The sequence below is a fragment of the Rhododendron vialii genome, chromosome 9a (assembly GCF_030253575.1).
Source record: "Rhododendron vialii isolate Sample 1 chromosome 9a, ASM3025357v1".
NCBI classification, from domain to species: Eukaryota; Viridiplantae; Streptophyta; class Magnoliopsida; order Ericales; family Ericaceae; genus Rhododendron; species Rhododendron vialii.
Window position 1 is genome coordinate 3,759,935 of NC_080565.1, and position 15,601 is coordinate 3,775,535.

The window sequence follows — 15,601 nt, forward strand, 5'->3', positions numbered from 1 at the left end:
ACGAGTTCAAACGAGTTTCAGTCCAATCAATCTCGAGCAACTTGATTTTCTGTTTTATTATTTGTACTTTTCAAATCATAGCAATTTCAAACTTAAAAAAAAAAAAAACCTAAACGGACGAGGTAGTATATCTTGTTGAAGTTTGCTTTCAAAGCTTAAAGAGCTTTTAAAAAATGTTCAAATTAGTTTATTCGCCTAACAAATTCATCTCTAATGGGTTTTCGCAAGAAAAATTTAAATTTTTTTCAATCATTTATTAGATATCGATGAATTTTTTGAACAAACATTATGGAACGGAATGAGTAGTTCGATTTATTTATCAGCTCTACCTGAGAGAAACCAGAATCCTAGGTCATTTGGATGAGTTTTGTACGCAAATGCAAAATCTCGGTCATTTGGATGAGTTTTGTACGTAAATGCAAAATCTCGGTTAGTTGAAAAGAAAAAAGATTATCTTCTAATTAATTCTCTAACCGACCTTGACCTTTTGGCTTTTAGGTAGCTTCCTAATGAATATTAGCACCAAGCTTAAACTTGATGCTTAATTTAATCTTTAATCTACTTTTCAACAATCATTACTTTTACTTCTTTTGTTTTCATTCTTGTCGTATCAACCACTTTTTTTTTTTCAATATGATTAAAGACAAATGCTCTCATCATTAGGTAATGAGCCACCACCCATGAAGGCAACGGTAAGGTCTTTTGTTTTTTTTTGGGTAAAAAAATAAAAACAAAAACAAAAATTACTATCATATAAGTTGATTATTCAGTGCTCCCGAGGCAAGATTACGCGGTATTTCGGAATACTCCAATCGTACCACACATTCTCGTAAGGTTCATGATTAAGTGTATGAACTCCACATAAATATGTGGTACTACAAAGAAATGAAGCACCAATTGATTGTGCTCCTGATCTATTGTATAATTACTCGACATAATAAGGCTTTTTGGAGGTTTATAATTTTTCGTTACCTTAACAGGGGCGGACTGAGGGAGTGCAAGCAGGGGTCCAAGTCTCCTCACACCTCCCAATTATCGTAATATTTTTACTACATTTTTGGGTTTTTTTTTTGTAAAAATTATGAAGAAAGGTCCCCTCAAAATTGTGTCATTATTGTATGACAATGATATTTTGTTGTTAATTTATGAATACATGTGATTCGGTCCCTCGCATCAACAACCCTGCATCTGCCACTGGTTATTAAGAGCCACTGGTTACCTTAATACTATGGTTTGAAGAATTTGATGAAGAAAACAGAAACAAGGGAAAGGAAATGTACCTTCTCTTACGTGTTCATCTGAAAAAAGAAATTTAAAAAAAGCTAAGATAATATTTCTTTATTTATTTGGAGAAAAACAATATTTAGTACGTAAAAATTTTCTCCTAACTGAACAAATAAAAAACACTAGAAATTAAGTTAGATATTCTCGGAGTTTTTTTTTTTCCAACAACTAAGTAGCAGAAATTCCATTTACGCATTTTTCCTCTTGGTGAGATAGCATATCGGTAGAGCATACCGAGGCAAACTACACCCTGTAGTGTATTAGCACACTACAATGATCACTTGTCTCGTGCGGTATATTAGCTAGAGTCGAAGTTATTTTCTATTAATATTTATTCTCTATTGCTTGATTTTCAAAGTTTATATGTAGCGTGATTATGTGGAATATGTATTGTAGTTGTTATTGTCACACAAATAAATTGATGGAACCGGTCGGTAAGTTATCAATTTGGTTAGGTGCATCTCAACATTTAGGACAGTACTCAAACAATTGTAGGCCATATATATGATTCCCAATTTATCTAAATTTATAGTATAAATTAAATAAAGTAATTACTTTTTTAAAGACAATTATATTTCTTTCTGAGAGTTGTTAGTTTGTGAACTAATATGTTTTTTTTATTTTGTTTTTGTCAAAAAGCAAATAATATATTGCCATCTTCAACTGAGCATCTACTAATGAATGGCGTGGGATTGATCCCAAGAACGGAGCCATGATCATTAAGCAATGGGTCACATAAGTAAGTATTATTTGGCAAAATTACAAACATTAAATTTTTAGTGGATTCCTTGTAGCGTTTTTTGATATCTACGGTCAAATTTTTATGAATTAGTTAGAATACATACCTATTTAAATGGTTGTTGCAAGTCGAGTCAATGGGTCAAGTGAACCCAGTGTTGAATAATCAGATTAATTCAGAAAAGAAAATTGAGAAAATAGAAAAAGAATTGTATTAAAATTTAATGGCCTTAGAGGGGTTCCATGACTTGGGGGAACCCCTCTTCCTTATAAATTTTATATTAACAGTTTTCTTTAATTCGGTAATTTGTTCTCTCTCTCTCTCTCTCTCTCTCTCTCTCTCTCTCTCTCTCTCTCATGGAGGATAGGGAGAGGGAAACTTGCAGATTGCTGCGTAAGACTTGAATAATGCAAAAAAAAAAAAAAAAAACCAAAATGAGTAAAAAAATTGAAACCCATAAAAAACTCTTGAAAATACTATATAGTTCACATGAATGTTTGAAGATGCCACCCATTTTTGTGGCATATTTATTGGTACCTAGCATTGGACTTTACGAGCAATGGGCCAACCTCAGGTAACTAAAAGGGAAAAGAAAATTTACCACAAAAAAGTGGGGAAAATGGTCAGGTGGCACCAGCCGATTGGGTAAACCAAAAGTCTTATATTATACTAGCAGTATTTTTATCCCCTTTTTGTATGTCACCAATTTTAATCTCTTGTCGAGTAAAATTCTTAATGAGGCAAATAGGCACAAAGGCTAAATCATTTTGGTGGCAGTTCCCATATGATTTGGTTGGTTTAGGTTTAATTGAATTTTCAAGCACATCCTCAAATTGGGAAAGGAAAAACAATAAGTGAAAGGAAAATGAAATGAAGCAATCCATGAATATTTAGAAAGATGCCACCTAATTTGGTGGTTAAGTGCAATCACCCCATTTTTTGGGAAAACAAATATCCAATGGAACATATGGTAGCATACAAAATAGAATGGAATATGGATGAATCATAATGAACCCCCTTCAAATATAAGATAAGCACAATAAACCCCATCAAATATGAGATGAACATAATTAGTTCCCACCAGGGCCTCCTTTCCACTTTTTCGCCCCATGTTTCTCTAACAATAATTGGAGAACTGCAACTAAGGCGGAGATGAATCACAAATCTGAATACTTATTCAAATTTAAATTTCTGAACAATGAGACCCTTAAGATCAAAGGGTCTAATTTTTTGAACGTACTTATAACGATAATGATGGACAAGAGGATGCTTTGCCTTGTTCTCTTTAGGATTCGAAAAGCATTTTTTTTTAAATTCCTTCTAGATTCCCCCTACTCCCAACATTTCTCTCTCTATCTCTCTTCACTTATTACACCTACTATTTTTCAAAAAAAATTTCAAACATCAATCCAATTTAATATTTTCTAAGCATTGTGATGTGCTTTTGTACCAACTGTCAATTTAATGAGTTAAATCCTAATTTTGGTGGACAAAGGAGATAGAAGAGAGGAAAGGAGAAATGGAAGGGAGCAACAATGGCCAATGTAGTACGCTTCTAGAGTTGTGAGAACAAGAAGGAGATGTTGTAAGGATGATCAAGCGAAGAGACTATGAAACGAGGGTTTAATAGTGAGGAAGAGGAGATGCATTTTGGCTTTCGGAGGTTGATACACGGAATATCAGTGTTTGGATGAACGTGCATTGTGAAAACGGCTTATCAGGGGCAATAGCTATTTTTGCTTGTAAAACCAATGCAATTACCGTGTTCATCCATCTATACTTGTACATATGTTTCAAGGGAGGTGAGTGTAATTATGTCTACTCTGAGGGGCTAGTTGTATTGTTTGAGACCTCAAGGGAGATCTGTATAATTTACCCGAACATTGTTATTAAAAGAATTAAAGTAAAATAATAAGTTGTAGATTCAACAGTCACATAGGGTGGTCCACGGCCCAACACTTTCATGATGCACATGTTTTTTTGACATGGTGCTTGTAAACCATAATTTATGAGAGAGAAACTAGCTAATAAAATACAAAGCACATACATATATAGGTAACCAAATTTTGCACTATCTTTTTTTAAAATAAAAAACAAACTTAAGTTGTAATGTTTTCATTCTATATCTTTAAAAGTGTAGCTATGATTAATAGAAAAAAAAAATGCGTTTGTAAACAAATGAAATTATGAAAGGGAAGGGGATAGTTTCCCAAAAGAAAGGATCCTTTCAAAGGAAATTGCGGGCCATTTTTGGATTCATCTTGAGGATAATAATCGTTTAAGTTTTAGTATTCATTGAAAACTACAATCATGGCAAAAATCATATTCATCGGATATTGATTGCTATTGTGTTTTCAAGTACATTTATATTTTAAAAATTGTTATGTGTGAAATATATCTATTAAAGCGGATGATCATAAATTTAAAGACCTAATTGGTTTTTAACTTGCTGTGAAAAATTTAAAAATATGCACAAAAATACTTAATTTTTTATCTAAAAAAATTACACACACGCGTATATATATTTGTATTATTGAACTATAATTTTGATACGGATGGAGCATCTAAAAAGGTTAAACATGAAACATTCTTCACATGCAAAAGATAAAGAAAATGCAATTATAAAAAAAGAAGTGTAAAAATCACTATCAAGAATTAGGCTACAAACAAACCAAGTTGAGCAGCTTGAGACTCGACTTGACTTGTTTAGTGACTGACTTGAGTTCGAGCTCGAGTTTTAGGCTTATATCGTAAACGAGTCAAGCTTAACACTTTAAAGTTCGGTTTCGAGAAGCTCTAGCATATGAACCAGACTCGGCTCATTAAAATCTCAGCTTATTTATGAACGAATTAAGCTAGAGTTTTAGGCTCGTTTAGTACAAGCCGAGTTCAAACACTACAAAACTTGACTCGACTCGATTGCACCCCTACTGCCACTCTTGATAAAAAAAAAAAAAAAAAACATATACTCCATTGAGAGAGAAAGAGGGATCCCACTGCCGATATGCCACCAGGATCTGAGCTTTCAACTCCCTAGTATGCACTTGGGTTTTATAACCATCTTCTTCTCTCTCTTTCTCTCTAGGTGACCGACAACCCCATTAGGGCCATTACCCTTGCACATGTCCCCATTTTGTACACACCTTAAATATTCATTTGTCTGTCCAAATGCATATTTGACTATCAAATAAAATAGCCGCATTTATTTGCAATTCAATCCCCCTTACGCAGTAGTACAACCCAACCCACCTTGTTTTACTTGTTTGGATAAAACCCAAATAATGTAGTAGTAAAACCATGTTCTCTGTGAAGATTCTCTCTCCACTTCTTGGACAATTTGCCGTCTCTTTATTGCTTCATTGGCAATGCAAACTCTATTCTCTCTTTTGGGTAAATGCAGTCCTTGGCCCCTTAACTTTGGTAGGATTTTACTTTAGTCCTCCTAAATTCGGTTACGCCAATTCGAGCTTCAAACAAGGTCACGAGTTGCAACTCATGTGACCAATGGTATTACGGTTTTTGTCAAATAATGAAGAAAATACAAGTAAGCTTCTTGTGATTCACCTGATTTCTCTTATTTAAATACGTTTTCTTCTACTTAAAATTCTAATTATAAAATAAAAATGATTGTGACATGTTCAATTGATGATATTATAACTCTAATGATCAAAATAAAACCTTACAACAACTATGAGAACTAATAGTGTGAATTACCCTTTTACTTTCTCCATCGCTTTTGAGAAGCGGACCGGGAGACCCTGCCAACCAGGGGTGCTTGGTAGGGATGCCGAGTGCATCTCGGCACTCCAAAAGTGTTTTGGACGGCCCGGATGCAAATGTACCGAACAGATTTAAAAAAAAAGAAAAGGAAAAGAAAAAAGATGTTTCGATCCGGGCTGTTGATTCCAAGATGAACGGCCGGATTGACCGCTCGGCATCCGCTCTACAGGGGTGCCGCTCGGCAGGGTCCCCGGGTCCGAATTGAGCACTGTATTATTTTCCGTAGTGCAAGAAACAAAAGTACTCGAACAATACAGCTAGTGTGGGCTGTATTGTGGTTGGTTCGTTATTTTTAGAGTTGATCGCGGTTTGGTTCAAATTTTTAGGAATTCGAGGACTGAACCGCTAGTCACGGTTTTTACTAATGTAATCTTTGTCCGGACCAAAAGTCCTACGGTTCGGTTCCAATCCAATCCGTGACTCGCGGATCGGTTAGGGTTTTGTCCATAGATTTTAGCAAAAATAAAGCTCAAGCAAATATTCCACACTAAAAGCGAAAAAGGTTACACTCAGAATTTAGTTTTAACTAACACCACCAGAAAATATTTGTTACATAAACTACCAAAGACTTACTTCAAAAATCAGATTCAAAAGAATCTAAACTCTAGTAGATTGTATCATTACGGTACATAACATAAAATCAAATAAAAAAAAATCAGAATGGTACAACTAATAACAACAAGAGCTGGAATTGTATCTTTAATCCAAATGTAATGCTCGGCAACCGGCAACAGTTTTAACATTAAAATACTAAAATTGGTAGATATTTTTTTAACATTCCTAACAATTAATTATATAAATACATATATATTTGTATATATTTATTTATTTATTATTTATATAAAATAAATATCTCACGGTTCGTTTGGTTAATCCACGGTTTCGTAATGAAAATCTGCAAATTGAATCGCGAGTCACGATTTTTTAATTTTTCAATCCGTGTTCAGACCATTAATCTATGTACAAAATCCAAAAGGTGCAGATCGGTTCAGTCCGGACCGATTTCACAATTTATCAGATTTTTTGTTCAATCCTAATTATTTCCTTTCGGGATAGTGGTCTTGAGTTTGAATACTCATGAAAAAAAGTGTTCGACTTCCATCGTAAGTGTGACTTCTAACTATTAACCCTACCATCTTGTCGTTTGGAAAAAAAAATACAAAAACACAATTAGTAATTTATTTTTGTTCTCATTTACCAAAAAAAAAAAACTTATTGTTGTTCTTTGTCTGGCCACAAAAAAAATAAAAAAATTATTTTGGGCTTAAGTGCTACTCCCTCTGTACCGTTTGTCCAATTTCGATATACGTGCCTTTTAAAAAATTATCTATATCTCACAATCTATAACGTTTTGCATAATTTCGAAAACATCATATTTTAGATCTAATTGAGATATATCAAATAAGATTCATATTGCATATAAAAAATATTATAAATTGAAATATATAGACACTTTTGTAAAATGTTCTAAATAGTGAAAATCTCTATTATAAAACAGAAGGGTGTGGGGACAAATTGTTGGAACTGCTTAGATTCATTTGATCCAAAAACTGTAATGCATCTTCTCACTCTCCGGTTTAGTACCCATGATTTTCACCTAAATCATATAACTGCCATCCCCTTTCAATCGGGATGCGTAGTGCCGTAGGCACGGATTAGCACTAGTGAACAAACAAATCGAAACGGATAGAGTAAAATACAAGGGATCTCTCCTGATATACGACGGGCAAAAAGTGTGCCAGCTCCGGAACATGTGTACAATGTATGCGTTGTGTCAGGTAATACTCTCCCCTCTCTGTCATCAATAATTCTGATTTCTGAGTTAAACCTTTTTTTTATTTTGGTTTTTGTTTTTTTGTTTTTCCACAAAACCAATCTTCTGCAAAATCAGCCCCTCCCATGTTCAGAATTTATAGAGACTTCTCAAGCTTTCTCTTCTCATCACCCAATAATGCCCCTAAAAAAGCTGCTTTTGTCCGAAACTGCATGTGGATCTCACTGTATTGGCTTCTCTATTCCTATCTGTAAACCATAGGTTCAATTAAGTTTCCAATTCCAAAACTTACGAAATCGACCATCTGGGTTTTGCAGAAAAAAACAGTGTTCTATAACCTGCTCATCTGTTGTTTACATTTTACTCCACAACAAAAACCAACTCCTCTGTGAAGTCATTTTCTCTCCTTCTCTCTCTCCCCCCCTCTCTCCATTGTCTGGTCACAACTTGTACTGGAAAAGCTTTGGACATTTCATCTGTACTTCTGTCTGAAAGGTTTTCATTACAGTTGCATTTCTAGTAACAAATCTTATCTTGGTTGTTTTCGTACTCCACTCTGTTTCTCAATCTGTGTACCATCATTTGTCCCAAGGGCTTTAACCTTTTGATCTGGGTTGTTGAGACATGTGGTTCTGTCTCTGTTTTGTCTTAAGTAGTTTTGGTGTTCTATCAAAAAACTGCTAAAACTATTTTGGTTAACTTTTTGCAACTGGGTATGAATTGATACCCCTTTACCCCTATTTCTAATACCTATCAAGGGTTCAAGATTGAAATTTGTGACCTTTCTTTACAATCTGGGTGTAAGGAGAAACCCAGGAGGAAAAAGCCCTAGATTTTATTGTGTTCTTCATTTGGGTTTGTCAGAGTGATGCAAATTGAAGTCCCAACAACCCCATTTTTCTGCTCTCCAAGACCTAACAAGATCCATATTTCTTAACCCTAAAAGTTTCAGTCTTTGTGCTATAGGATAAAATAACACTTTTTTTTTTTTTCCAATCCATGTCAAGATTTATCTTGTTCTCATAGGCAATCTTGAAATTTTCCATCTTGGTTTCTCTCATAGTGATTCATATTGAAGTCCCCAACAAACTCCCTTTTCAGATTTTTGAACCTGGTTTTCGAACAGGTTATCAAGGGGGTAAAAAGAGTGAGGGCAGGAAATCCATATTTTCCAACCTCATTTTAAAGATTTCGCATGTTCTCATAGGAAATCTTGAACTTCTCCATCTGGCTTTCTTCAGAGTGATGCAAATTGATCCCTCAAGATTCAAGAATGGCTACTTTGGTCCCTGGTGTTCTAGTGAAGCTTCTACAGCACATGAACACAGAGGTGAACATTGCTGGTGAGCACAGATCATCTCTTTTGCAAGTAGTTAGCATTGTCCCTGCACTAGCTGGTGGTGAACTCTTCGCAAACCAAGGGTTTTACATAAAGGTATCAGACTCATCTCATGCCACTTATGTATCTCTTCCTGATGAACATGATGATTTGATACTTAGTGATAAAATTCAGTTGGGTCAATTCATACATGTAGAAAGGTTAGAGGCCGCCTCTCCGGTCCCCGTTATTCGCGGGGTTAGACCGGTCCCGGGCCGCCACCCTTGTGTTGGAAGCCCAGAAGATATTGTTGCAACCCATTCATTGAATTTCCTCAACAGCAATTTCGATCCTTCATCGGGTTCAAAACCCTTGGATAAATCAAAATCACCTGCTAAAGTATTGGGTAGTATTCATGTTGGAGTGAAAGATAGTAGTAGCAAGTCTAGCCAGTTGAGAATAGATGGTGGATCTAAGGAGGAGAAATCGGGTATGAAAACACCGGTGTTGAGTCGAACAAAGTCATCTATATTGACGAAATCGGCTTTGAGTTTGTTAGAGAAGAAGGAATCTGTGGTGAAATCGAAGACATCAAATTCAAAGTCGATCCCTTCTTCCCCAACGAGTTGTTACTCGGTGCCAAATTCTTTTGAGAAGTTTGCAAATGGGCTTAAGCAGCAGGCTAAGATTAAGGGGTTGGCTAAGGCAACAAGTAAATCAGGGGTGGGGGAAAAGACCAGTTCGGTTAGCGGCGCCAGTCCGAGGGTAAAGAAAGCAGCACCGGGTGTGAGTACGATCAAGAATTTGATTCAAGGGATTGAGTGGGGCCCTAAGGTTCTGAGAAAGAGCTGGGAAGGAAGCATGGAGATGAAAAGTAAAGACAGTCCCAGATCGAGGACCACCAAGCTTGAGTTAAAGCCCGAGTCTCGGAGTACTTCTGTAAGTTTTTGTTAAACCTTTATCAGCATTATGAATCTTCAAATTTGGAAGGAAAAAAGATGTTAGTTAAAAAATGTGGGATGTTTGTCAGGTTTATTATTTGGTTTGTGATCTTTGGTGTAGATGGATTGTAATTTGTAGTTGATGTAGTCCCTTTTTGTTATTAGCATCTACACTGGCATTCCAATATGATTTGCTTAGTTGGTGGTTCGCTTGTTGGCAAATGGTTTTTATACAAGACTTCCGCTTGACGAACTTAATTAGCTTTCCATGCTGGGTCAAAGACTCAAAATATCTATGAATTACATATCAAACACATCCCTTGTCTTGCTTTCATTCGAATGTAGAAATGGTTTTGAAACGTAGTTTTCTTTTTGCTGCTTTTGAGTTTTGTCTCATGTTTTTCAACTGCATTTCCCCCCTTTATTTTTTGGAGTGTCAAGCGGCCATTATTGGGTTTGTTGTACTTACTTAACTTTTTGCTGCGCCTTTATCAATATTTTGGTATCTTCAAATTTGGAAATTTTATGATGTTTGCTGAAAATTACGTGAAATTTGTCTGGTTTATCTATAGGTGGATTGAAGTTAAATTAGGTCCCTCATTGTTATTTGCTACCCTTTCCAAAGGATTGGCCTAGTTGGTGGTTTGTTGGCTGATGGATATTACACATAAATTAGAAGAACTTGACTAGCTTTGGTTGCAGGGTCAGAAGATACATGAATCTTGAGACTATATCTATTCTCTCGTCTTGCTTCAAACGAATCTTAGTTTTTCTCCACTGCTTTTGAGACTTGTCTCGTTCTTTCAATTGCTTTGTTTTGTTTTATCCTTTATTTTGTTAAGTGCAGTGTGGTCATTGTTGGTCTTGTTTTAGTCTTGGCTAATGGCATTTATAAAAGGATTTAGATGGAGAAAGGTTGATTGAATGTACCCAAAAGAGTTACAGAAAGCTTGATTAGCCGTCATTGCAGTGTTGAAAGATTATGCATGATCAATTAAATCTATTCGCCTGTCTTGCTTTTTAATTTGAATGCAGAAATAATTAAGAAAAAATTTCCCCGCTTTTGAGTTGTCTTGTATTTCCCAACTTGTTTCTTTTCTTTGTCCTTTGTTTTGTAAAGGGCCATCAGCCATGTAGTGATTGGTCTTTTGTTGTTGTTTTGTCCTTCTAAACTAGCAATTCTCGCACTTATCCACTGACCGGTAACATTGACCAGGTTCCGAGAAAATCAACAAGTGAAAGGTTGCCATCTAAAGAGGATAAGTTTCAGGTTCCTACCAAGAAAGCTACTGCAAACGGGGATTTAGATGATGTTGACAAGTCAAATAAGAGGAAAAATTCTGTTGGAAAGAAACCATCGGGAGAGGTTGCTAATCATGGATTACCAGGAAACTTGGTCAAGGTTTCTCTTGGTAACAGGAGATTAACGGATGGAAGTGTTTCATGGGCTTCACTCCCACCTTCTCTTTCAAGGCTTGGAAAGGTATTAACTCTCTTATTTTCAAAGCTACAATATTGTTCTCATATTTGACCAGCTCATAGTAGAAACTTCTGAGTCTTTCTCTTAGGGAGTTATCTTTGCCTCCTAATTAATTTGGGTTGTGATTGTATATTGAATGTATGGGGAAGGAAAAGAGAAGGCAAGGTATTTATGAAGCTAATTGTTTTTTCCCATTGCCCACTTGCTTTTGTTTCTATTATCAAATCCAAGATCCAAACACAGCCTTAGTAAGCTTATACTTTTGGAGAGATAAGCCAAGAGGGTTATACAGCTTGAGCGAACAATATAGATGTTGATAGTGCCTGCAAGTCTACAACCTAGTTCGGATGACAGCCACTAAATAAGCGATAATGTGAAATGAACATACCTCCATCAGTTGTTTGAAGGTTTATTACTTATCAGATTAGACTCCTTTCCACGGTTGTAGTTGTTGTTGCATCGGTTTGGGTGGCCAATAGCCTTCTAACCAATCAACAATTTGAATTCTTGGGTGGTTCAGCTTTTTGTTTGTTTAGTGTTGACCTTCCACTTAGCATACATTCACATGCAGACTCAGATAGTTCTATTGAAATTAAAAACATAATTTAAGTTGTTCTGCTCCACACTTCTCTGATTTTCATGGCAAGAACTTTCCTATGTTCATGTAACAGGAAGTATTGAAGCACAGAGATGCTGCACAAACATCTGCTATGGAGGCACTGCAAGAGGCTGCTGCGGCAGAGAGTATACTTCGCTGTTTAAGGTAATTTTTTTTATTTTTCTTTCTGAAAAAGGAAATGAAGCATTGAAATTATTTCCAGTAAACCAAAATTAGCTCTCGCCTGTTTATACCATTAAAATGCTTAAATTCCTTTAGTATTCCACAATGAAGCTGAAGTTACGAAAAAACCCAACAGTATTTCCTGGCAATTTTCTGTGGTACGAATACTATTGTAGTTCTACAGTGGTGCACAGATTTCTTAGGTTTGAAAATTTTGTTGATTGGAAAATGGAAATGCAATATATCAGCTGGACAAGGAGTTTAGAGGACAAACAGAAGGGCATGAAAAATTCACAAGGGTCTCTTCTCAAGTTTGTGTCCCCACCGGATATCTTTGTCAGCTTGTTGTCTAGTAAATGATTTTGAACTTGTGATTTACGTTCGACATTTTTGCACTATTGTTCTTTTATGCCTAGAAATTTCAACTGGAATATTCTACAACTATGAAATTGGAAAATATGGAAAAAGCATTCTATTGGGTAGGATAAATGAATTAGTGGCAGCACCATGCTAAGCTATCGTGGGGCATGTATGAAGGTTTGAGCATAGGGTGCGGGTCTGTGCGCCGGAGCTTCTGAAATTTAAGTTTTAGGATGTTTGGATCTTGGGGCATGGGTGAATGTTCTGAACACTTTTTTCATATTGAGTACTATATGGTTTGTGCTAAAAGCCTTACATGGAGCTATTCTAGGTTTATGATGTTCAGTCATCGTAGGTTTTACTGGATTTCTAATGGAAAATCTTAGTCCTGGGAGGGGAATTACGAAGAAGGTAGTGAACTCTTTCAGACCCTTAGCATCACAAACATCCTCTACATATGTCCTACGCATATGGTTTTTTGTTTTGTTTTTGTTTGATGGGATAAGTTATGATTTGTGATCATGTTTTTGAGAATGGCTCAACGTTATGTAGGAGGGACTCCGAGATTCTTCTTCTTCTTAATGTTAGAAAAACTAAATACAAACACGACCCAGTTGTTCATGCAACATTGCTCTTAATGATTTCGAAAAGGAACCTATTTCTCCAGTAGCTAAACCTCTTTTACTTTTGTCAAAATTTTAAATCCCTTCATTGGAAATCAGTATTGCAAACAGAGCCGTAATTATTGGTCTCCGCTCCTTCCAGCGACACCATTGCTAAAGATTTATTGACTTGCAAACCTTATCAATCAACCTGCCCCAGTGTCTGTTTTTCTTATTTATCTCTAAGCCACAACAAAACTGATTGAAGGTCGGAGTACTTTGAGTTTCTAAAGTTCTCCTGCATCAAAAGAGAAAGTAATCAACTCAGAGGGTTATTATTATTCAGAAAACTTGATGAGGTTTGGAGTTTTTCTCATGCCCTGGAAAAGCACTTGAAAATTTTCCTTAGTTGCATCCAATTAAACGAAGTTTGCCTGTTAGAAGATTATTATTATTCGTAGGTAGTGACGAAGTTTGCCTGTTAGAAGATTATTATTATTCGTAGGTAGTGATATGGTTACAGTAGAGGGTAACACCAAGGGAGGGGTAGACCATGAGATACACCAATGGAATTACTCATTGTAGGAGATTACATATCACCTCATCACTAGTTCGACCAATCAAACAGAGCCTTACAGCTTCACTGCTCTTAATCTTCTTGGGCCTTTGAAATCTTGCTTCTTTTCATGGTGAGTCTATTATTACATATTGTTTGTTGTTGAAAGATGACTCTTCCTAATCCAGAAATTTTTTCCCTATGGCAGCACATATTCTGAGCTACGTTCCTCTGCTAAGGAAGACAACCCACAACCGGCAGTAGAACAGTTCTTGACGCTTCACACAAACTTGAACAATGCTCGTCTCATTGCCGATTCCTTATCTAAAACCATTCCTATTTGTTCATCTCCGGATCACGAAGAAAGCCCTTCAGAAGAAGCACTTAAAATCACGTCAGAAAGACAAAAACAAGCAACTTCTTGGGTCCAAGCTGCTTTAGCAACTAATTTATCAACCTTCACTGCATTTACCAAGCAAACTGCTTCAAGCCAGATCCCTGTTTCTGCTCAAATCCCAAAAACCGCTTCCATAAGTCAACCCATATTAGTCATTGACAACTCCGCAAAAGGTGCTCCAACAAAAGCCCCAGCCACCAAACCCCGCCTGTCAGTGAGCTCGAAGGCACTCACTCCGGGAACTCCACGAAGACTAGTGGAGGGGGCTGCGGTTAATCAAAAGCCGCCGGCCCCTCCACCGGTGGAATGGGTAAGAGGTGACGGGCTTAGCGAAGCGGTTGACTTGGGTGGAAGGTTGCGAGTGGTGTCCCAGGATTGGTTCTTAGGGTTTGTGGAGAGATTCTTGGATGCTGACGTGGATACTTCCGCTTTATCAGATAACGGTCAAATTGCAGGCATGTTGACTCAGCTGAAGAGCGTGAATGATTGGTTAGATGAGATTGGAAAGGATGAAGGAGAATGTCCAAGTGTTGAGCCGGAGACGGTTGATAGGATACGGAAGAAGATTTATGAGTACCTTCTCACGCACGTAGAATCCGCCGCTGCTGCACTCGGTGGCGGCGGATCTCTACCATCGCCAATTACTGAGATCAAAGCAAGAAGATGACACCAAGACATGTAACATGTCGGGGTGGACCCACTGCTGAGCAGTAAAAGGAGGTTGGTGTTTTCAATTTGTGTATATAAATCGTACACAGGGTTCAAGCATAGGTAAAATAGTCAAATGGTAACGAAGAAATGCGTTCGTTATGGAGTTTAAGGTTCCGATGTGTTTTTTTATTTTTTCTGTCCTGGCAACTTTCTTTACTCGAAACGGTACAAATGGGAAGAGTTTTAGATAAGAGGGGGAGATTGGGCTTTTATATTTAACATTCATGTGTATGTTGTACCACTATTGGTAAAATCAGATTCAAAAATTGATGCTTTTCGCTTGGTGCATTCCATGTTCTGATGGAAAATATTTCCTGTAAGTATTAACTGGTTGCCCAGAAGGTACTGGGAGATGCATCTCCACTTCCGACATTTTTTCTCCTCTTTTTCTGGGCTATTGAATGGTGCATAAAACATGGTTGTTGAAGGAGATTGTGATAAATTGGCCTGGCCTTACTCTTGACTCTTTTTTTTTTGTGGCCGCGAAATCTCAGTAGTATGTGTTTGGGACTGGTATAACAGAGGTAAGATCTCTCGTGTTCGACTCTTGTTGGCAATACCTTGATTTGCGCTCTCATCTTGTTTTCTCGTGTTTTTCTTACTTTATTTTCTCTCGTGAACGTTCGGCTGCTCTTGAATTTTCTCGTGTTTGACTGCTCTCGATCCATGTGGTTATGGAACCTCAAAAGTTTCATTGTTTTGGTAAAATCAGATTCAAAAGTTGATGTTTTTGAATTCGATAGTGGTTATGGAACCGCAAAAGAACTATTGGTAAAATCAGATTCAAAAGTTGATGTTTTTCGCATGGTGCATTCCATGTTCTGATGGAAAATATTTCCTGGAAGTATTAATTGGTCGCCTAGAAGGAACTGGGAGAT

General features: G+C 36.7%; 1 protein-coding gene across 1 annotated transcript; it reads left to right on the top strand.

The window, feature by feature from the left end:
- The first annotated feature begins 7,559 nt into the window (after positions 1-7,559).
- On the top strand, positions 7,560-15,011 carry LOC131302011 (uncharacterized). The gene is made up of 4 exons (XM_058328561.1): positions 7,560-9,834; positions 11,053-11,319; positions 11,988-12,079; positions 13,824-15,011. The coding sequence occupies exons 1-4, from the start codon at positions 8,851-8,853 to the stop codon at positions 14,677-14,679; spliced, it is 2,199 nt and encodes a 732-aa protein (XP_058184544.1). The 5' UTR covers positions 7,560-8,850; the 3' UTR covers positions 14,680-15,011.
- The last annotated feature ends 590 nt before the right edge of the window (positions 15,012-15,601 follow it).

What these genes read in the sequence shown, in the direction of transcription:
- LOC131302011 (XM_058328561.1), top strand. Translation starts at nt 8,851, where the DNA reads ATGGCTACTTTGGTCCCTGGTGTTCTAGTGAAGCTTCTACAGCACATG. An exon ending in CTCTTTCAAGGCTTGGAAAG is followed by an intron (nt 11,320 to 11,987) that starts GTATTAACTCTC and finishes TTCATGTAACAG; the next exon opens with GAAGTATTGAAGCACAGAGA. An exon ending in AGTATACTTCGCTGTTTAAG is followed by an intron (nt 12,080 to 13,823) that starts GTAATTTTTTTT and finishes TCCCTATGGCAG; the next exon opens with CACATATTCTGAGCTACGTT.